General features: G+C 39.7%; 2 protein-coding genes across 4 annotated transcripts in view; one reads left to right on the top strand and one right to left on the bottom strand.

Annotated features, from left to right (window-relative positions):
• LOC123980197 (zinc finger protein 239-like) overlaps positions 1-22,958 on the top strand; it is a 387,571-nt gene that overhangs the window by 239,320 nt on the left and 125,293 nt on the right. The window lies entirely within an intron of this gene.
• LOC123980220 (zinc finger protein 239-like) lies at positions 9,063-22,426 on the bottom strand. Its single transcript, XM_046064501.1, has 2 exons — positions 22,005-22,426; positions 9,063-11,471 (listed from the first exon to the last, which is right to left on the bottom strand). Exons 1-2 carry the CDS (start codon positions 22,010-22,012, stop codon positions 10,667-10,669), a joined length of 813 nt encoding a protein of 270 aa, XP_045920457.1. The 5' UTR covers positions 22,013-22,426; the 3' UTR covers positions 9,063-10,666.

Genomic DNA, 22,958 nt, shown 5'->3' with positions numbered 1-22,958 from the left:
ACATATATTCCACAAAAGTGGTTGGTCTCCTATAGTAATTTCAGAATTCATCCACAGTAACTGATTCTGCATATCATCTAAAGTATCAGGAGGATGGTACTGAAAATTCAACCATGCTTTAAGTACGTCTTTAAAAAAAGGTGAAAGTTCTTTTAATTGATTCCAAAATATTCCTTTGATATGTAATGGTTTTAATTGAAAAAAAGGAAATAAATCCGAGCCAAAAAAATAAAAGGATGTGTACAATCTTTTACTGGTAAGCCATTTTCTGTGATTATATATTTTATTAACCCAAGAAGCTTTTATAGAACTATTCATTGCTTGGAGATTTTTTAGATTTAATCCACCATTTTATATGAATTGTATAAATATTGTCTCTTAATTTTATCTGGTTTACTATTCCATAAAAATTTAAAAATGCTTTGTTCAAAGCATTTAAAAAAGGAATTGTCAGGAGTTGGAAGGGTCATTATTAAATAAACAAATTGGGGGATTACCAATGAGTTAATCAGTGTGACCCTTCCTTGTAATGTAAGTGAGCTGCTACTCCATGGCTGTAAAATTCTATCTACTTTTTGCATTTTTTTATCGTAATTGTATTTGACAATATTTTGGAAATTGTCTGGTATGTGAATACCTAAAATATCTACAGAGCCATTTGTCCATCTAATAGGAGCTGAACAATTTAAATTGAAATCTGTACCATTTAAAGTCCCTATTCTCAATACATGGCACTTCTCAAAATTTGGTTTCAAACCTGATATTTTTGAAAACATATTTAGATCTGTAATCAAGGATTCCAAAGTAGATTGTTTTGGTTGAATAAAAAAGGTTGCATCATCAGCATACATTGTAAGTTTTGTCTCTATACCATTTGGCTTCAAACCTATGATATCTGTATTCTTTCTAATTTTTATTGCTAATATTTCAGTACATATCAGGAACAAATATGGTGACAATGGACACCCCTGACGAACCCCTTGTGTTAGGGGAAATCCAGTAGATAAATACCCATTATTTATAACTCTACTGCTGGTATGTTTATAGAGCGTCTCAAACCATTTGATAAAATTCTCTCCAAAATTAAAATAACAAAGACATTTCTTAATAAACTCCCATCTAACTTTATCAAAAGCCTTTTCAAAATCTGCTATAAATAGTAATCCTGGTTGTTGAGTATTTTTATAGAAATCTACAGTGTCAAGTATCTGTCTCAAATTGTCACCAATAAATCTTCCTTTTATAAACCAAATATATAGAGATGAGTCTTTGGCAGCTAAAGCACTGAGACAAGAGAGACAGGTTTGTATTTGGCTAGCTGGCTATTTAACTTATCAGGTGCCTCTTATTGAAACATCAAACTTTTTATAAACTCACTTTTCGTAAACCAACTAATCACCCCTTGGATGGTTTGGGATATTAAAAAGGAATTGACGTGCTACAGCAAACTCCCTCTGAATAAATGGTTCTGATTGACGAGTTATCACTTAGCATTACCAAATTAGAAACTTCCTCAACCACCATGTAGAGCATTTTTCTTGCCCACAAACATTAAACCGCTGTAACTGGAATTAAGGTTATCCTAGTGGTAAGCTACATAGTATACTAATATAGAGTTTCCACTATGTACGTTCAGTCCGCCGATGCAAATTTATTGCCGCTGCAGCTTCAGAACTTACGAAATGTAATGAACTCGTAATTACACAACTCTGGGAAGTACAGGTGCTCCGATCAGGATTTTTTGGGCCGATACCGAACACTAGATCTACTTGAAGCCTTTTATTTATCATGTAGTATTTTTATATATATATATATATATATATATATATATATATATATAATATATATATCTCAGGTATTAAAATGAACAAATGAAAAAGTATCATGAAATGACTGTATTTTATTGCCAGGAAACATGGGCAACAAATTCCACTCCCTCCGTCTTAGAGACTTAAACCATAGCAGCCTTTGCCTAATTACTGCGAGCATCTTATAGCTTATCAAATACAGCTTTCAGAAACAGAAAAAACAGCATTTTTATAAATTTACTTCAACTATAAAAACTGCAACAAAGAAGGCTGCAGCCAAAATATTTAGGAGATGAAGGAGCACAGGCATCATGAGTCAATGATACTCTGAAGTAGCTGCTTTTTGTTCTGGAAAGCTCAGGCAGGTTGTTTGGACGTTAGGGGGTAGAGAGAGGAATAGAGAGAGGGAGAGTGGGCTACAGAGGAGTCATAACTGTTATCGTTGAGATTTGAAAATAAGGGAAATTTAAATAAACTATGGCAGAGGGACCAAACTGTCAAGCTTTATTTCCACCAAAGAAATGGCTGAAGTCGCCAGTGTGGGAGTATTTCCGGTACGCCAAGACTGACTGGGCGTTACTGTAGATGACTGATCAGCTGTTCAAAAACTTGCCGTTAAAAGGTTCCTGCTACAGGAGCGAATAACTACATTAAACTTGATGCAGCACCTGCAGGATCACCACCCAGCTTTGCACGCCCAATTAAAGGTAGGCCTACTAGATTATATTAAATAATGTAGCATGTTGGTAGGGAATAAATATAAACGTGTCACTTACAATCAATGCCGTAGTGGTGAGAGTCGAGCTTTCAGGGCAACGTAAACAAACAAAGCAGGTGTAACCTTTCAGATCCACCGCACCGACAGCCTCGCTGCGCTATGAGGCCCATTATTTTCAATGGCTTGTGCCGCGCCAGGGTGGTTTGTAGCTGCGTCGAGTAAAGTGCACTGCACAGCGAGCTTGCGCGCACACAGCAATCAAAGTAGTAGAACTTAAGTCTGAGCAGCTTCCACGCAGTGCAAAACGCTTCTTTTCTGAAAGGGCCTTTGTGGAAGAAAGAACGTAGTCCCCTCAAGACCTTCAGTCACTGAACATTTAACATTACATCATGTTGTCTTCTCCTGTCTGTGCGGAGAAAATGTTGCCAGATGTAAAACACTAACATACATCAGGAGCTTATAGACTTTCAGACTATAGGCTACCAATTAACTGCATTTCAGTTAACACTGCACTCAATTTCTTTTAAATTAAAACATGTGTATGGATGATAGTTGATGACAGTAACAGTTCAGTTTATTCCCCTCCTTTATAACAATTTCCCCTGGTGGATAAAAGTTAATATTCCTCTTATATTAATAATACTTACATATTATAGAAATATAATTGTTAATGTAATTAAAAATTAAAAATCAACTTAAGTAATTACTTCTGTTAATTAATGCATAATAATCATGAAACCATGATTATTTCTCTGACAATCGTACCAACAAAATCTGTAATGGTTGCATCCCTAGTTATATGTGGTATGTTAAAAGTACAATTCCATATTATACTGTTAGTATATTGTTAATATTACTTAGTTACCATTTTATTACAATTTCATATAGCCTAATTTACCACTAGTGTAGGCCTAATAATATTTCATTGGGTTGTTTTCATTTATTAAATCCTTGTGCAAGAAGCGCAGTCTACATAGGCCTACTGACTTTGCTTCTATTCAAACCCACAAGACTTACTTTGCAAGTTTAGCTTTTGTGGTGTAGTTTAAAAATCTGCTCTAGATTTTCCTACTTATTATTCACAGATGTGCTAATAACAATGTTCCAATATTATGTGGAATTGCATATTTCTTTATTGGAAAACATGAAAATTTTCTTAGGGGATGACCACCAAACCCCCAACACATAAGTTGCATCTTAATGTTTTACATTAAATCACCCTCTGAGAGCATCTTTTAATCCCTATGGACATTATTTTTATTATTACTTGTAAATGCCCCTGTTTTCAAAAGAGATATAAAATTAGACAATACTGTTTATACCGATTTAGTTTGATATTGAGTTAATATGTTTCCATAAAGTCTCGTCAGTGTTTGCTCGTCTCTCTCCCTCACTGCGCAGCCCCGCCCCTCCCTCTGCATCTGCACACAGCCGTCTAGTCACAAACTCTTTGAACAACATGGAGGAAGACACAGTGCGGTCGACACTGCTGAAGACCTGGCTTGTAAAAAGAAAAAAACAAATAACGGTTCAGTCAATTTATCTTTTTTTACTGCTAACAGTGTTACCAAAGTTGTAATTTAATCATTAACAGGGTAAATGCCCATAAAAATAAAAAAAAACTTTGCACCGTTTGCAAATTATGGTACTACTACAACAACTATTTTGTACTTATATTTCCAAATATTACATTTAGGTAAGATTTGAGGATTACTTATCTAAATGAACAAAGTGGAGAGGACCCATGATCCTTATCTGACTATGTATTTGTAAACTTTTGTTTATTTAATGAACTGTGGTGCAGAAAAAGTGAGCCTTCCTCTTGCAGGCTGCTTCTGTTTCTGGGGGTGAATGACCAGTACCAGCAGCAGAGCATCTGATGATGGGAGGATTCAAACATTATGCATTTTCATTTGATTTTTTTTATTTTATTATTAATGGAAGTTCTTGAGCACATTTACATTTAAAAATAACCAGCTCTGTGAATCACTGCACTGCCTCTGCGGCTCACTGGGTGGCGCTCTGAGGCCTCCAGTGGGAGAACGGTAGAAAGAAAGAAAACGTGTGTGCTCATATCTAGTCAGTCTGATGATCTGTTGTTTTAGTTTTCCAGCTGCTCCGTGTCCCAACAGAATAAAAGGTTTCACATATCTGAAGCTGTGTTTACCTAAAACACCTAACAGCTTTCACAGAGCAAAAAAACTGCAGAACCGGAAGTTAACTTCAGCTTTGTCCAGTCTGAGCTAACTAGCTAGCATGCTAACACCCAGGCAGTAGGCTACATGCTACAAGTGACCTCCTCCTCCTCCTCCTCCTCCTCCTCCTCTCCGGTTCCGACCGTCACATTAAGTGTGGGTTCTGTAGAGATACGGGGTTCTGATGGCTCCACTGTTGAATCCTGCTACATTACATCTTGTTTACAGTCAATATGAAGCTACGTGTCGGAACCAGGCCGAGCTAACGCCACGTTAGCTTCTTGTTAGCTGCTAGCTGTGTTCATGAACACTGACCTGAACATCGGTGCTATCAGAGCTCGAGCCTGCTGTTTGTCCTCCGGGGACGTTGTTGCTCCGGGGCTCCGGGTCCTGGTTGTCCTCCTCCATCCCGCTCTTGGTCCTGGTCTCTGAGATCCTGCAGGTCTCCTCTGTGACTGTCGGAGCTCTTCAGATTCAGGAGCGCTGCAGGAACTCGTGGAGCTCTACGCCCCCTTAGTTACTGTTGCTAAGCAGCAGAATCAGTGTTTCCAAGATGTTGAAGCTTTTTGTCCCGCAGAGATTCACAAACCATCGTTACTGTATCAGCAGCTGGAGACTCTGTTCTGTTCTCCAGACTGCAAACAGCCTTAAAACGAGTTCTGGTGATTCAGTAAGTAAATGAAGAAATTCTCAAACACTATCACATCTAGTGCATCAAGTATGACCACTGAGAGATACCAGGACAATGTAAGCCTCACTGTTTCTGCACCACAGTCCATTATAAACCACATAATACATGAAGTTTACAAAGGCATTGTCAGGTGAGGATCAAGGCTCCTCTCACTTTGCTTAATTAGATAAGCAATCTGCAAATATTGCCAAAAGCTCTTTTGAGGTTTTTGAAATACAACAGAAATACAAAGTAGTACTGACAGCCATAGTTTCAGCTTGTGGTAAAACGGTTTTAATGGGCATTTAGCAGGTGAAAGTACAAATTACGTATTCGTGTGCACATCAATATCCAATAACATTTTCTGAATGCAAATTTCTAAAGTATTTATTATTGGTCACACGGTCTTGTTATATATCACCATTAGCAGTAAAAAGAAATACATGTTTTCCACCAGGGCAGTAAAATGTTTAGTTTAGCTGCTGATCTGAGCTTCCCTGCTGTTAAAGTTTCATTACCAATAATATTCATCAGATGTTTGTCTCAGGAAGGTAACAACGCATTTCTGTCCACGTAACAAAGCCATGACAGAGCGCTGGAGAAGAACTACACGAAATTACAATCCAACTACTGTACATATTACACATACAAAACCAAAAACAGAGCGCTGGAGAAGAACTACACGAAATTACAATCCAACTACTGTACATATTACACATACAAAACCAAAAACAGAGCGCTGGAGAGAGAGAGAGAGTAACTATATGAAATTAATCCAACTAACGAAACACCACAAGCCAAAGCACAGCGCTGGAGAATAAACCAATCCAACTAACAATAAATGTTTTTCTACCAGTCAGTAATAGTTTAGCTGGCTGATGCTTCCATGCTCTAAGCTAACGTTTTGGTTTTATTGCCAATTAACGTTACTGATCAGCGGATTGTCTCGCTGAGTAACCGGCAAAGCCAAACCAAAGGCTTGAGAATAAGTAGGCGCCATGAAATTTATCCATATTTCACACCACTGACAGGGGAAACATGTCACGGCTCTCTGTGATTATGGCCAGCTTCTAGCTAAAGCTATCAAACAACAGTTTTCATTTGCTAAAGTCTGACAAACAAAGTTAATTACCTGTCCAGCAGAAAACAGACAACTTCAGCACCGCTTTGAAAACATCTGTCCCACATTAACATTATAGCCTTCCATCTGGGAAAATACTAGTTTGAATTTATTACAGAGACAAATCATAAGCAAAACATTACATAACATACATTAGAGATACACATACAAAACTCATTCATACACAACTCATTCATACATAAACTCGCTCACCAACTCACACGACCCCTCCCACTAAGTTAAATAACACAAGTTGTATTAATAATAATAATAATACCAGTATATTTATAAATTGAAATTTAATTAAATAGATTATAATTTATTTATTATTTTCTCTGTAAAGTAAGAAGAAGATAGTGATCAACAAAATCAAAAGCCTTAGTAAGATCAATAAAGATTGCACCTGTGAATTGGAATTTATCAAAGGATGAGAACACATCATTTGTGAACTTAGGTAGAGCGGTAGTAGTGGAAAAAATTAGGTCTAAAACCAGATTGTGATGGAGATAAAATATTGAATTGACTTACTTTGATAACATTGTGATGCACTTTGACCACAGAGACTCACTCAGTGTTTTACTGGATCACATGGGCCCTGTTTCAGAAAGCAGGCTTAACAAACTGAGCTTATCCCTGAGCTCTGAGTTGATTGAGCCTGAGGTGGGAAACTCTAATAGCCTGAAATGAAACGGTTTGTCAGACAGCCGCCTCAGGCTCTGCAGGAGGCGAGGAGTTAGAGAGAAACTGACGGTTTTCCGACTTATCCTGTGAACCTAACCTCCTCCTGATGAGGTTAGATTCACAGCATCAGTTGCAAGAGTTCCTGAGATACGGAAAACCTAGAGTTTCCCTCATCGCAGGCTTAACAGATTTTTCACAAAAGAAACGGGGCCCTGAAGAGACCGGCTCAGGTGTGTTTCACTTCTGTGTGAAAATAACTAGAAATTACATTAATTGTTCTTATGTAATTTATATGTAGCTTGGCAATCCTGTTGTTATACATTCATGCCAATAAATTTTGAAATGCATCACATGTTGTGAGGAGATGAGTTATGGATCATTTTGAGAAACATGGATATTCTTTGAGGAGGAAAACTGTAAATACAACCTCCAATGTACAGAAAGCATTTCTCGACTCAGCATCATGAAAATGGATCTAAAGCCGTGAGACTGATGGATTCACCAGGCAGAAAAACTTTGGTTACAGCGCCCCCCACGTGGCAGAGTGGGGCCATATATTCTCCATGTGTGATGACGGAGGAGAGGGTAAAGTCTGATGTGTCTAAGATTTATGGTGTAACCCTCCCCCTCCCTGTCTCTGCTGGGACGTCCTCAAAGCCAATATGTTGTCTCTGGGTCATTCTGCTTCCTTCGTCCTCCAGCCGGTGACCCAGAGATCCACAAGCTCCTCCGTCAATCCAGGACAAACAGTCTGCTTGTTGACCGGTCGGCTGATCTGATGGACAGTAAAAGTGGAAAGAAGTGGAAACGGGAATGACAGCAGCAGCAGCAGAGGCTCTGATCGTCTTCATGATGATTCAGCAAATGGGAATGATTCCATGTGTGTTGCATCCAAATCAGAAAAGAATCCTAAAAACTCTGGACTTTGTCTGCATTCCTCTTCTTCCTCTTATTATTTCCACTTTATCTCTCTATCTTCAGGAAAGCTGAGGTCCAAATAGCTGTCCTCTTTTTCATTCTCTAATCTCAGTCTGCTGTCACACTTCATACACTTCACAAAGTCTCTGTCTTTATTGCTCCCTCACATTTAGAGCCTGAATTCTGTCTGGTTTAATGAGTCTGGGTCTCTTTGGGTGATCTGGTCTCTGAGTCCAATGGCCATCCTCGATAACCAGTATCGTGAAGCTGCTTAAGGTCTGGCTCTGTTTACTCAGGGTTTTCCATCCAGCTCTGAGTGTGTTCATGTGAAACAGGAAGAGTTGTTAGTTACAACAACATCACAACCATAAAGGAAGAGCTTCATCTGAGACCTGCTGAATATATATTAGATTTCAGACAGATTATTGGGCAGATGGTACAGGAAGCTTTCAGCTGGCAGGTGACACAATAAGACTTTAAAAAGTTATAAACAGGATTCGAAATAGATTCAGGTCCACACAGTTTTCAGTAAAGGCACCAGTCATAGTCCACTGAAGCCAACAGGGTGTTAGTGGATGTACATAACTGTACATGTCAGTAATGACCGCTGGATTGTTTCTGATCTCCAATTTCTCTTCAGTCTTTTCTCTAAATGTGTAAATGTTGGATTTCACACCTGGTTCTATTTAGATAAAAAGAAAGAAATCAGATGTAATGTGAAAGATTACTGTTTCAGTTAGTTACTAAAGCTACAGATGAATGAGTCACGGCTCAATAAGAAAGGTATAATTATATATATATATATATATCTCAAAACATTTGATATGAACAGATGGAACCAGGTCCCATTGTTTAACAGTGTGACGTGCCTCAGACAAATGTTTTAATCTCTCCAATACAGACAGCAGAACAGATGTCTGATGAAATGAACAAATAAAAAGGTTACAAGAAATAGTTGTCTTTGTGATATTTATTAAAAGTAAGAATGACAGTGTGATTCAGCTGAAAGGAAAGAGCTCATACACCCAAGGGCAATAAGAGGCTGACCCAGAGAAACAGATAAGACATTTAATGCTAGAGAATAGTTGTGGAGTCTACGAGAAAAGCTTTTGAGCTTTGAGCCACAGTGGAAACTCTATTCTCACAAGAAAACACAAGACAAAATAATCTCACTTAAAGTGAATTATAAACATTTCTTGAATAATCAAAGATAATCTTTAAATTAAGATAAAACATTTCTATCTTGAGCTGACATGTCTTCACCTCAGTTGGAGCCAACTTGTCTCTTTTCATTGACTAGATCTGGCTTTGCTTTCAATTTGAACCCAACCACATTCAGTAATAGAAAACAAAAATATACATGTAAATATGAAAATAGGGAAATATGTTTAACTACAACACAGTAACAGGAAAATGTGTTTGAAGCACACAGAAACAATATTTCAGCAAGCGTGGGGGTTCATTTATGACCTTGGGTCTAAACACAACCCTCACATTCTTGTGTTGGAGCTTTTGACCACATCCCATGGCTTTCCTAAGTAAAGCGAACTTCCTCAGTTGTCATCACATGACGCTAGTCCAACACAGTCACATGATAACAGGTGGATGTATACAGTTGGAGATGGTAACCACTGTCTCTGGTCTCACATGCAAGTGACTCAGTGTCGTTCTGAGGTCTTGTCATAATAACTAAGCCTGTTCCATTATCTGAAGAAGGCTGTAGAAAGTCTCAGCTGAAGGGTCTTCTTGATGGCTCATTGTATGTGACCACTAGCGGTGCATTTCCAATTTCAGTCTCATTCAATGGGAAGGGATCTGTGCTGCTTTTTTATCACTTTGGGAGACAACGCTGCACAAAATACAGGCTTTTGGGAGAGGAGGGGCAGGTCAGTGTGTAGAAGCATTCATAGCAACATACATGCTGCTCAGAATATAGAGTATAAATTTTACTGGGGCACGTGTCATGTGATGTGCCCCAGTAAAATGGTCAAGAACTGTTAGCAACAAAACATCTGCATTGTCCTGTCAAGTTAGTCATAGTACATAGGCAATAGTACTTTCAAAATAAATGTCTTGGTTAATGTGAAACAGCACATTGTTAAAACATTGCAGAATAACTCATCAAAAGGCAAAAGTGAGTATTTACAACATTGATTAGAGGATGAAGAGTGACTATCCTTAAGGGCACAAGAAGAGACAGACTGTTTTAAAGGGGGGAGGATTGTAGTTAGAGCACTGTGGAGTCAGGTGTGACGGTGCAACAATGGCAAATTGTTTACGTGGCTCACACGTCAGGTAGGAGGGCTGCATGGCAGAATTTTGCTTAGGGCCTCAAGGAGGTCAGGACCGGCTGTGGGGGTGACGTAGGTATGTGTGCTTATGTGTCGTCAAAGTCATATCAGTGCCAATAATAATGGGCAAGGGAAGTTGGTTAAGCACACACTAACTCATTCCATACGCTTTCAAAAAAATTATATCGGGGGGGCATGTGCCCTAGTAGAGCTTTATGTGTAGCAACGCCCCTGCTGTTGTCTATCCCTCGGTTTGTAGAGAAGCTCAGAATATAACTACACAGCTACGTTGGTGACATTTAAGGTGACCACTCTGAGAAAAGGTTTTCCCACATTGTTCACACCAGTACGGTTTTCCTCCAGTGTGAATACGTCTGTGTCTTTCTAGGTTACCTGCTTTAGTGAAAGCTTTCCCACATTGGTCACAGCTGTACGGTTTCTCTCCAGTGTGAATACGTTGGTGAACTTTTAACATGTCGGATTTAGTGAAAGCTTTCCCACACTGGTCGCAGCTGTATGGCTTCTCTCCAGAGTGTACTCGATAGTGGCTTTTTAGATCTCCTCCTCTAGTGAAAGCTTTCCCACATTGGTCACAGCTGTATGGTTTCTCTCCAGTGTGAACGCGTCTGTGTCTTTCCAGGTCACTTGATGTATTGAAAGCGTTCCCACACTGGTCACATCTGAATGGTTTCTCTCCAGTGTGAATACGTCTGTGTCTTTCAAGGTCACTTGATGTATTGAAAGCTTTCCCACACTGGTCACATCTGTACGGTTTCTCTCCAGTGTGAATACGTCTGTGTCTGTATAGGTCACCTGATGTTTTGAAAGCTTTCTCACACTGGTAACAGCTGTACGGTTTCTCTCCAGTGTGAACACGACTGTGTGTTTTTAAGTTACTTGATATATTGAAAGCTTTCCCACACAGGTCACAGCGGTATGGTCTCTGTCCAGTGTGAATACGTTGGTGGACTTTCAAAATATCTAATCTAGTGAAATGTTTCCCACACTCGTCACAGCAGTATGGTTTCTCCCTGGTGGCGACGTTTGAGTCCCTCTCTTCCTCTCCGTTTCTATAGCAACAGACAGCGAGAGAAAGAAAGACAGTAAGAGAGATGTCATGGTGGAGCGAGTTATCTAGCACCATCAATGCGGCTAACACTAATGAGACCAGTGTAAACCTGGTTCCATGACAACACCGCTGTGGACTCGATTTATGACCAGTGTAGTTACAATAAATCCCATTTAGAACATGTCTGTAGAACATAACCCACAATGTTCAAGTTTCAAAAAAATAAAAAATAAAATAAAAAAGGTCTACCGCTATAGGGATCTTTTCTAAAATATTGTCAGACACATATTCAGAGGCCGTAAATGGCAAAAACAAGCTCTGTAGATGTAATTTGATGGGGTGCTATTGCCCTCAAGGATCAAGTCCAGCACTGTTTCACTGCTGCCGATGAAAAAAAAAAAAAGATTAAATATCTGGGTGTCATAATTTACTCCAAGCTGTCAGAACTGTCATGGCTAAACTACACGCCTCTACTTAAATCAATAGAGTATGACCTTGTGTGATGGACGACATTGCTCATAAATATAATTTTATTTATTTAGCACACTTAAAACAAGCTAGGTGCTTTGCAGGTTAAATAGTGCCCATATAACTCATGGGAGAGATCTAATTGCACAATACAGAACTAGCAATAACGTTCTTGAATATCAACCGTTCAAATGCATAATTCAGGCAAGATTTAAGTATAACAAAATGGACTTAGATTTACCTCCAATGATGACAGACTTTATTAAACTCTTGCACCCAAAAGGTATTAAGATAAACATGTTATTGTTGAAAATAGATAGTACTATCTTTCTCACATTCTTAAAGTGGGAGGCAAATCTATCCATTAGTCCAGACCAATACTACTGGACGCAAATAGGTTTAAATTAGAGCCCTACTGATTTATTGTCCAGCCGGCATTATCGGCCGATTTGACGTGATTGTATTTAAGTCGGCATCTGTGTTTATAACAGCAGATATACGAGTTTAAAAAAAGAAAGACAGATCCTTCTCTTTTCCAAAAAGACACTCAGACAGTCTTTTCTATCATTACATGTTTAGATCACTCAAAGAAACTGGTTGAGAAAATGATGCTATCAACTGTTTGGCTCTTGTTTGGCTGTTATTAAAGATTTGGTCAATCATAACCAATTTATCAGTCTTTTTTATTCAGCACTAAGTTCATCAGTGTCGACTGGCTCTTGCACTGCTCAGTAGCACAGGTGGTATATTTTCCTGTTTGACTTCAAACATAGTAGATATAATAGAGTTATTGTTTTTCATCAGAATCAGCTTTATTGCCAAGTACAGTCCTGCTCACCATTATTAGCACCCATGAAGTTTAAGTACATAATGTGGAATATCTTCTGATAAAAATTAATCAAGTGAAACAATTCTGATCTATTAAGAACTCGTGTTTGATACAAAAGAGCAAATGATAAACAATTTAAAACAAACAGTGGGAGGAAAAAATAGAAAATCTTAAAGCTTGCTAAAGGTAGCTAAAGCTAAAAGGTATTGGCACCTTTTGCTGTAAATCAGTATGGAAACACATTGTGACTCACCTGTGGTAAATCACAAATGAGATTCCCCTGTGATAAATTGTCTGTGCAAATGTGACATGAATTAGCCAATGAATGATGACTTTGGTGTTATAAAAAGCCATCTGTTATGCCTGTTCCTTTGTCACAATGGTGAAGACAAAAGGAGCTGTCGGAGGACATTATAAATGCGATAATTAGCAAACACAAGACCTCCAAAGGGTATGAGGCCATCTGCAAAGACCTTGATATCCCTGTTTCAACAGTGCGTAATGTTATTAAGAAGTTTGCCAAGCATGGAACTGTCAACCTCCCTGGCCGTAAGGGGAATAAAAAAAATATATATCGATGAGAAGTCTGCAAAGGTTGGTTCGAATGGTGGACAAAACACCTTGTCAAACATCCAAAGACCTGAAGGCCAACGTGGAAAAATCTGGGGTCATTGTTTCAACAAATACCATACACCGCACACTAAACCAAACAGGGCTTCATGGGCGAAGGCCAAGGAAAACACCATTGCTGAGGAAAAAACATAAAAAGAAACGACTACCAAAGAGTACCTGAACAAATCACAATCCTTCTGGGATAATGTTCTGTGGACAGATGATACAGAAAGAGCTTTTTGGCAGTGCACACCAACAGTTTGTTTACAGACGGCGCAATAAAGCCTACAAGGAAAAGAACACCCTACCAACAGCTGAGCATGGTGGAGGATCCATAATGCTGTGGGGCTGCTTTGCTGCATCTGGTATTGTAGGCCTTGACCATATCACAGGAATCATTAAATCGGACAATTATCAAGAGATTTAGAGGGAAATGTCCTACCCAGTGTAAGAAAACTTGGTTTGAGTCGAAGATCTTGGGTCCTCCAGCAAGACAAAGACCCAAAGCACACATCCAAAAGCATGCAGGAACGGTTGAAAAGGAAAAAATTGCCAGCAATGAGACCTAATCTCAATCCGATCTTTTGTATGAGCTGAAATCTGCCATTGGGGAAAAGAAACCTGCAAACGTTCAAGAGCTTGAACAATTTGCAAAGAGAGTGGGAGAAAACACCAGCTGAGAAGAGCAAGAAGCTCACAGATGGCTACAAGAAACGTCTGGAGGCTGTCATCACTGCCAACGGGTGTGCAACCAGATATTATTGCTGCTTTTTCTTCATTGAAATTACAATATGTAAATTGAAAAACAAAATTACATTGGATCTCCAATTAAAAGATCCTGATGATATAAATTTGGTACATTTCTATTTATTTCTGAAGATATAGATAGAGGTTATGCAAAAAATGAAGGGGTACCAATAATGGTGAGCAGGACTGTAGGTTTAAACAGTGCTACACATGGCAGGTTTAAGAAAAGATTCATCAGGTCTTATTTAAAAACAAGAGATGTTTCTGTGTCATATATAGTGACAATGCCCGACAGTCAGAAGGGCCTACAACTAAATTTGTGTGTCACATGACTTTTTTGGTCAAGTTATCATTGAATTATCATGCCTGCAACTTCGACTACATGTATTAACCGAACATGGAATATAATTATAATAACAATAATAATGGGGTGCATTATTATTATTACTGAATAGCTTTTCAGTGCTGCACGAGTAATGTACTTCTAATGAGAAAACATTTATAAAAGGAAGAATGCCTACTATTTCTGAGGCCTGTGTCAGAAAGCGGGTTTAGTGAAAACTGAGTAAGTTGAGCCCAAGATAAGAGAAACTCTGGGTTTTCGGTTTCAGAGAGCGAGATCAGATAAACTCTAGGTCTGTAACCCGCCAACTTACGCTGTGAACCCAACCTGCTTGGGAGGAGGTTTACATCAACTAACGCTGAGTTTCTCTCCGACTCCTCCTGCGGAGCCTGAAGCGGCTGTCTGATATTTCCTCATTCAGACTGTCGATATCAAAGCAATTACTTCTTTAGATACATCAGTTAAATAGGCTATAGCTAGCTAACCAGCTGATGTTATAGACAAAGTTTTTTTATGCAGAGAGGTAAACCTTACCGGCCGTTCATAGAGAGAAGCAGCGTCAGACAAGTGTTTGAGGTTTGTGAGTCCACAGCTCTAACACTGAGTTCAGTGACTGGATTGCTGGCTAGTTAGATGTTAGTCGCTTTTAGAGATGTTCGGCTGATTCCGAGGCTTGTTTCTCTCCTGTGAAGCGCACAGTTTCAATACATTGTGCTTCAAATGATCATCTCAGGGCGTTTTACAGCTGATCTCAGCACATTAGTGGAACAAGAAGAGAGAGTAATTGAGAAATAAGGTGATGAAGACATGAGAAAAAGTATGAGGATGTTTCCTCCTGATGACAAATATTCCAAGTAGCCTATAGGTGCATCTACTGTAAAATAATTTAATATGGCAGAAAAGTTAATTTTGCTCCTGTACTAATGTAACTAAAGGCTAGTTTAATGAATATCACTGTCCAATCACATCACATGTCTGAATCTCATAAATATCAACTGTCAGGTTAGAGTTAACCCTCTTTTATTGCACGCTTGAGACTAAAATTATTGGTATCAGCGAGTTACGGTGGCGTTTCGGCCTCAGTCTAAAGGTTTTACACGCCACCAGATGCAACTGTGCTCAGCTTAAAGCCCCAAAGCTTCAAAATGCTTCATCACCTCATCACTGCTCACTAACGAATGTTAGCTGATCTGACTGTTTGTGGTATTTTATCACACAGATGAGTCAGCAAGGGGAGAAGAAGGACAGACATCACAGCAAGGGACAGCAGCAGGATTAACTGCAAGATCCAGGGACTCCAGAAGAAATTAAAATGTGAAAGCAGGTGAAATGGAACATTTAGAAGAAAGGAGTGAATAGAAGATGAGTAAAGGGAGCACAGATGCCAGAAGTAAATGTAAGAGAATAAGATGTGCATTCTTTGCTCAGTAGAGGTGAGAGAAGGACGGTGGTGACCATAAAGGAGCTGAAATTCATGAAGTAAATTAGGGAGGGGATAGGGATTAGGATACATTTTGTTTTGGATTTTAATGTGCAAATCCTTAGTAATTATCCAGAAATCACATAAAAATAAATAAATAAATAAAAAGGGATTTGAAGATTTGATAATCATTTTATAATCGCACCACAGCCCTCTGAGGTTCAAACTCTGAGTTAGTTGAGCCCGAGATGAGGGAAACTCGGTTTCAGAGAGCGAGATCAGATAAACTCTAGGTTTGTAACTTGCGCTGTGAACCTGACCTGCTTGGGAGGAGGTTTACTTCAACAAACGCTCTCTGACTCCTCCTGCGGAGCCTGAAGCGGCCGTCTGACATTTCCTCATACATACTGTCGATATCAAAGACTGGAACGCAATTACGTCTTCAGAAACATCAAAATCACGGTTAAATAGGCTGTAAGTTTTTGTTTTTTAACACACGATCTTCTTGAACATGACCTCTTTTATGATCAACCGGTCATCGATGTAAGGACAGAGAGTTATCTTTGGACATCGTAAATTTATCCTCAGCACAGAATAAAATCTATAAGCTGCACTGTCCTTTATAACTCAGTGACTCTGTGGACATTAAGGCAGCTGTCAGGTTGGCAACAGTTGCACAAAAACACTTACCATGCGTTAGAGTGCTGCAGTATAGGCTACTGTTTAAACTGATCTGTATAAAACTGATCAATGAACAGTAACCTTTCATATTGTAGTCGCACAGATTGAACATTCCTATCGTAGTTATCAGCTGGATATGATGTGAATATGATTGTTGAGGATGACTGTGGTGCAGCTGAAACAACAGTTTTAGATTATCTTTTGATAGCTTGAATGTATTTTGACAGCATTTCATAAAATACAAAATGAGCAAGATTAGACATCTAAAACTTCACAGTCAGTTTGAACCTAGACACATTTTCCACTGCAAAAAAGTCATTAATAGACCTGCTGAGTCTGACTGTCACTTTACAATCACAGGTCCATCAGGAGCCTAAACTGTGTCTAATCTGTTCGATTAATATTTTTATCTTCAGTTATTGCCACCGGCATTTAGTCCCGTCAGGTTCCAGCTGCATAAACAGGCCTGTAGCTTTTTAAAATGAATAACAGGCTGCAGGTGAATCCCAGCACTTTTTCATTCATTAAGGAAACTCCAGTCTGGTAAATGATGAATGAGCAACGCTGAATAAAATGTAATATTGTTAAAGTATTGACTCCTTCCTCCACTCCTGCGTTTTATAGCCCATCATAGTCCACGTTGGCAGCATTCATATTTCTCGCTCCATCCGATTAAAATGGAGGCTCTGCCTTTATTTATTTACCCGTTGCCATAGTGACTCGTAGTATCGGAGCTCCATTGATGAGGCTTTTTTTCATCCCCACGCACGCGCTTCCATCAGGCTCAACGTACGCAGAGTTGACTGAACTCATTTTAAACACCGGTTCTGAAACCAGAAACTCTGAGTTTGACAGCTCAGAGTTCAGGTTTACACTCAGAGTTTCTTGAACCCGTTTTCTGAAACGGGGCCCTGAGTCCACTGCTGGACCGAGCCGTGGATTTGTTGTATCGTTAACTAGATGTGAATATGCTAAATTGAAAGTAGTTATTACAGCAGATTACGTGTAAGGTAAAATAAACATGCGTATTCTCTCTCACTGTGTTTACAGATGGCTGAAAAAGTTGCACCTTCCAGTAACATATTTATTGACGTGCAATTGTTTACATGTGAAGTTGTTGAGACTGTAATTTTACTAACATAATCCATGTAGGAAAAAGGTTTTATAGCCCACATATAGTACCGCTTTCAATATCAGCCTGTTCTAAGTGTAATTTATACAGGAAAGGGGTCTACTATCCAAATCATTTTCAAAATCTAAATATCGGCTCATAAATCGGGTCTTTTTCACTTTAATATCGGCATTTCTTGTAAATCTCAACTTAAACATTAATGTAATCAAATATTAAACCAAAGCTATTTGCCACTGGCAGGGCATTACCTTTAATCTGGCTTGTTAAAACAAGTTAGAGTCGAGAGCCACGGACATAACAGGCACCTTCTGAGCAACAGGTTGACATATTTAAATCTGTTTTCAGGTATCAGCAGAAACATATTTCTTTTATCAGGGAGCAACATAAACAGCAAGGTGCAGCGACAAGCGGGTCCATTCCCGAGAAACTGTTGCGGTTGTGCTCGCCTCACACACACACACCTGCCGACGGAGTTGAATGGTCTTGAACTTTTTGGACGCGACACGGAGCACAAATCATTGAAAGAGAAACTGATGGTCGCCGTTTGAATTTCCAGAATCTAAATAGTTATCACGACATCAACAGGAACTTCCCCGCAAAACTAGATGAAGGTCTATCAGGTAAAGTTATGCAGCCTATAATTTTCACGTCACTTAAATAGGCTACAACTGTGTAACGCACAAAAGCCGTTACCATGGTTACCCTAAATCGAGCGCCCGCCATTTTCTCGTGGAGCGCTGTCTTCTTCAGAGTTCGCAGGGCCCGAGGGCGCTGAAAATCTAATTCCTTACATTTCCACACTGTAGGAGCCCTGACTGCAGCTTTTTACTGTGTTTCCTTTTATTCTACGCTATGAGAGCGAACCAGAACAGTAAACATGCAGCCGACGGATAAACAATGAGCTTAAAGTCACTATAAAACTCAGAAAACCGAGAAGCTGATGGGTCATTAAAAAGTCTCCAACACACTGTCACTGTATACAGTATATACACTGTATACTGAGTGGAGCGTCGCACAAACTGGACAACCTGGAGCCTGACAGTCAACCAACCCAAAACCAACGAGATAATTTTCCAGACAAGCTACTGAAGTGTGTGTCAAACCATTTTTTAACAGGTGAGAAACTTTGAGCTTGGCTGTGAATGAGAGCAAAAAGGGTCTTTTTATGGCATCAAGAGATCAATAAACACCAAACTACAAATTACTGACTTGACTCAAGATATTCAGGTCAATCATTAAACCCACTGCCTTATTTGGCAACTAGGGCTGCTTGATTATGGCAATAATAATAATAAATTTATTTAACTTATTATTTAACCATCCCGTATTTGATAACTAAATAGCGCTTTGTCCCGTTTTTCCGTGTTGTCTTTAATGCAGCATCCCATGCAAATCATCCCACCTGCATTCTGTGAAGACTCTTTTCTACCCACGACTGGTTAATACTCGCTCGCTGCCGTTGTTGGATTCATTAATACAGTCAGGTTCATGGCCAATCCGACTCAGGTAAGGCGGGTCTCTTGGCGTCACCTCTGCAACGAAAGCGGACGCAAAGGTACCGACGACGAGGAGAGTGGCAGACATCAAATAACCTTCTTGATGAGTATCGAGCTAAACTGCAGTTTGTCGGCCAGCGTTCTGTGTGGAGCACGGAGGCCGGTCAGACGTGTGACAGCATGCAGAGGCAGAGACTTAATAAAACGTACTAATTTTCTGATTCATCACGCTGGATTTCATGTGCTGCCTATTTGTTAAGAAATGTTGTTCCAATGTAAATGAATCACATCCCTACATTATGGTGTGATTTGTTTTTAAGGTTGAGGTATACAGTCAGACTCATAAGCATTAATTTAATAAGAGATCAGAGAGTTATAGGCTAATTAATACACAATCATCAAATTATAGTGCCTATGTGAAGAATTTAACTGTTATGCTTCACCAATCTATAGAATTGCATCCGTCAATACTATAGAATTAACAACAAGTTGAATATAAATAAATAAATACAATATATTTACTGACCAATCTAAATTTATTATGTCTAAATAGGTTATGTAAGTGTGGTTTCATCGTTTGGATGGTATTACTGCAAACAACAACAAATATTTTAGCCAAAATCTATTTTCACACCACCCTTTTCAATTACTCAAATTCATTAGCAATTTCTCATCCTGTCCATCAACAGCCTCATCGCAGCATCCAGTGGTTCTTACATTATATTACATTTAGCCGACTCTTCTTATCCAAAGTGATTTACAATTGCTATATACAGTGGGGTCAAAAAGTATTTCAGCCACTGATTGTGCAGGTTCTCCTACTTAGAAAGATGAGGTCTGTAATTTTCATTATAGGTACATTTCAACTAAGAGACAAAATGAGAAAGAAAAATCACATTGTAGGATTTTTAAAGATTTTATTTGTAAATTATGGTGGAAAATAAGTATTTGGTCAATAACAACAGTTCAGCTCAATACTCTGTAACATAACCTTTGTTGGCAATGACAGAGGTCAAACGTTTCCTGTAAGTCTTCAGCAGGATTGCACAAACTGTAGCTGGTATTTTGGCCCTTTCCTCCTTGCAGATCTCCTCTAGAGCAGTGATGTTTTGGGGCTTTCAACTCCCTCCACAAATTTTCTATGGGGTTGAGGTCTGGAGACCGGCTAAGCCACTCCAGGACCTTGAAATGCTTTTTACAGAGCCACTCCTTCGTTGCCCGAGCGGTGTGTTTGCTCTCTGGCAAACTTCAGAGGGGCCTGGACATGTACTGGCTTAAGCAGGGGGACACGCCTGGCGTCCCTTTGGAGCCTGACTGTTTGAGGCTGTGGACAGGTGTCTTTTATACAGATAACGAGTTCAAACAGGTGCCATTAATACAGGTAACGAGCGGAGGACAGAAGAGCTTCTTAAAGAAGTCTGTGAGAGACAGAAATCTTGCTTGTTTGTGGGTGACAAAATACATATTTTATAATCATAATTTACAAATAAATTCTTTAAAAATCCTACAATGTGATTTCCTGGATTTATTTTCCCCTTCTCATCTTTCTAAGCAGGAGAACTTGCACAATCAGTGGCTGACTAAATACTTTCTGGCCTCACTGTATGTCAGAGGCCTCTTGAGCAACAATGGGCCTCTTGCTCAGGGAAACAATGGTGGATGTTTTCCAGAATGACCAACAAAGTGACAGCAGGAACAGGTGCTCTGTGGAGCTCATGAGGAGTCCTGTTCAAAGTTTCACTGCAGCTGTTTGAAAGACAAACAGCAACTCAGTGCTGCACGAGTGCTTTACTTCTGACAAGAAAACATTTATAAAAAGGAAGTAGGCCTAACATGCACACATGGCCACTGATGTTCATGTTTCCAGTCAAATCTTATCAACGCATTTGTTTTAGTCAGTTTATAAGTTATGGACATGTTGATTTAATAAGTTAATAAAATACAGTTCACATCTATTTATTTTTTGTGGTCTTACCGTCATTGTTGGCCTACGTTTTTTTATTGTCACAGCTGTGTATTCAGACAACATGTCTGTTGAGTTGTGACACTGTTCACACTGATTTCAATAGCAGATCGCTTATTATAATGTCCACTGGTATCAATCTTAATGCGCTCCTGAAAATGTGTTTCAAGTTATGTTATACCACCACTGGCACACCATCAGGCCTGTGGTTGAGGGCCCCCGAGGGGTGTGGCCCCCGGTGCGGCTGACGTCCCTTATTTTTCTGTATTGAATGTGGCAACCCTTGCACGACTGACTTAGGAAACGTTGCACATTTATAGAACTAGTGATGACAAGAAGTGAAATACACCGTGGAGGAACTTGACACATGGCTAAAAACAGGACGTGTTGAAAAGCTGAGCACCAGTGGAGGAAAACTAAACTCCAGACTGACTCTGAACTCCACAAATACTATTCAGAGCTGAAACCTGCAGACAGGCAGACTGTTTGTCACTGTGATAAACTCACCAACACACGAGGAAATATAATGACTCTGTTTCACTTTTCACCAGCATTGTTTCTGCTGCGCGCTCCCGACACAACACGCGCTGCACCGCGCATGCGCCCCGCAGGAAAACCCACAGAACAAAGAAAAGAGAAACGCTCCGGAGTTTTTCTTTCAGCTTCCTCTCTAAGATGAAAACAGGAATCACGGAGACACTTTGGAAATCAAACCACGTCAACACAAACCCTGGAGCGGGTTTTCAGGCTCTGATCTCTAACAACAGAATGAACGGATGATACACGGACCCTCGAGACTCTTCCTCGTGTCTTTAGTCTCGTGATGAAGTCATGAACACTGACCTGAACATCGGTGCTATCAGAGCACGAGGCTGCTGTTTGGCTCCTGTGGTCCGGGTTCTGGTTCTATGTTGTCCTGCAGGTCTCCGCTGTGACTGGTGGACCGTGTTGTCCTGGACTGAGTCTGGATTCTGGTCTCGGAGATCTTCAGGCTGATACAGGAACTCAACACTGTGTGCCAATTACCCACAGTTCATAGCGTTGTGACGTGAAACACGGGGTTTTAGGTGGGGCGAGTTCAAGTTGCAACGTTTTACAACGTTTTCGGATTGAACGACATGTTTCTTTGCAACGTTTTCTTCTGTTTGGGTACAGGTGTTACCAAAGGCAGGAACATGCTGTGCGCTTGCGTAAACAACAGGGTGTTCAGGGAACCACCGTCTCGCCACGTTTTGTCGGCTCTGAACTCGCCCCAGGGGAAACCCGGAAGCGAGAGAAAAAAAAAATCACAGCAAATCCGCGTTATAAGAGAAGAAAACAGTAAACAAGAATCAACACCTACGCTGATGTTAATATTGTTGAAAGTTTTCTTAACTTAAGATGCTGCATAGAACACATGAAGTCAGAGGAAGTCACCTTATTACACACTTAATTTATTCCATTGTGATTCCATACGTGTCTGGAGTATCAGAGAAACTCAGGAGGATTTTCAACAAACATAACATCCCTGTGTTTTTTAAACCCAAGAACACACTAAGACAGATGCTGGTACACCCCAAAGACCGCACACCCAAACACAAGAAAAGCAATCTAGTTTATGCGGTCCAATGCAGTGAGGAATGCACAGACCTGTATATTGGGGAGACTAAACAACCACTACACAAACGCATGGCTCAACACAGAAGGGCCAACTCCTCAGGTCAAGACTCTGCAGTCTACTTACATCTGAAGGACAGAGGACACTCGTTTGAGGACCACCAGGTGCACATTTTAGACAGAGAAGATGGATGGTCTCCA

The sequence above is a fragment of the Micropterus dolomieu genome, linkage group LG12 (assembly GCF_021292245.1).
Source record: "Micropterus dolomieu isolate WLL.071019.BEF.003 ecotype Adirondacks linkage group LG12, ASM2129224v1, whole genome shotgun sequence".
Lineage (NCBI taxonomy): Eukaryota > Metazoa > Chordata > Actinopteri > Centrarchiformes > Centrarchidae > Micropterus > Micropterus dolomieu.
This window is presented reverse-complemented; position numbering and strand designations above follow the sequence as displayed.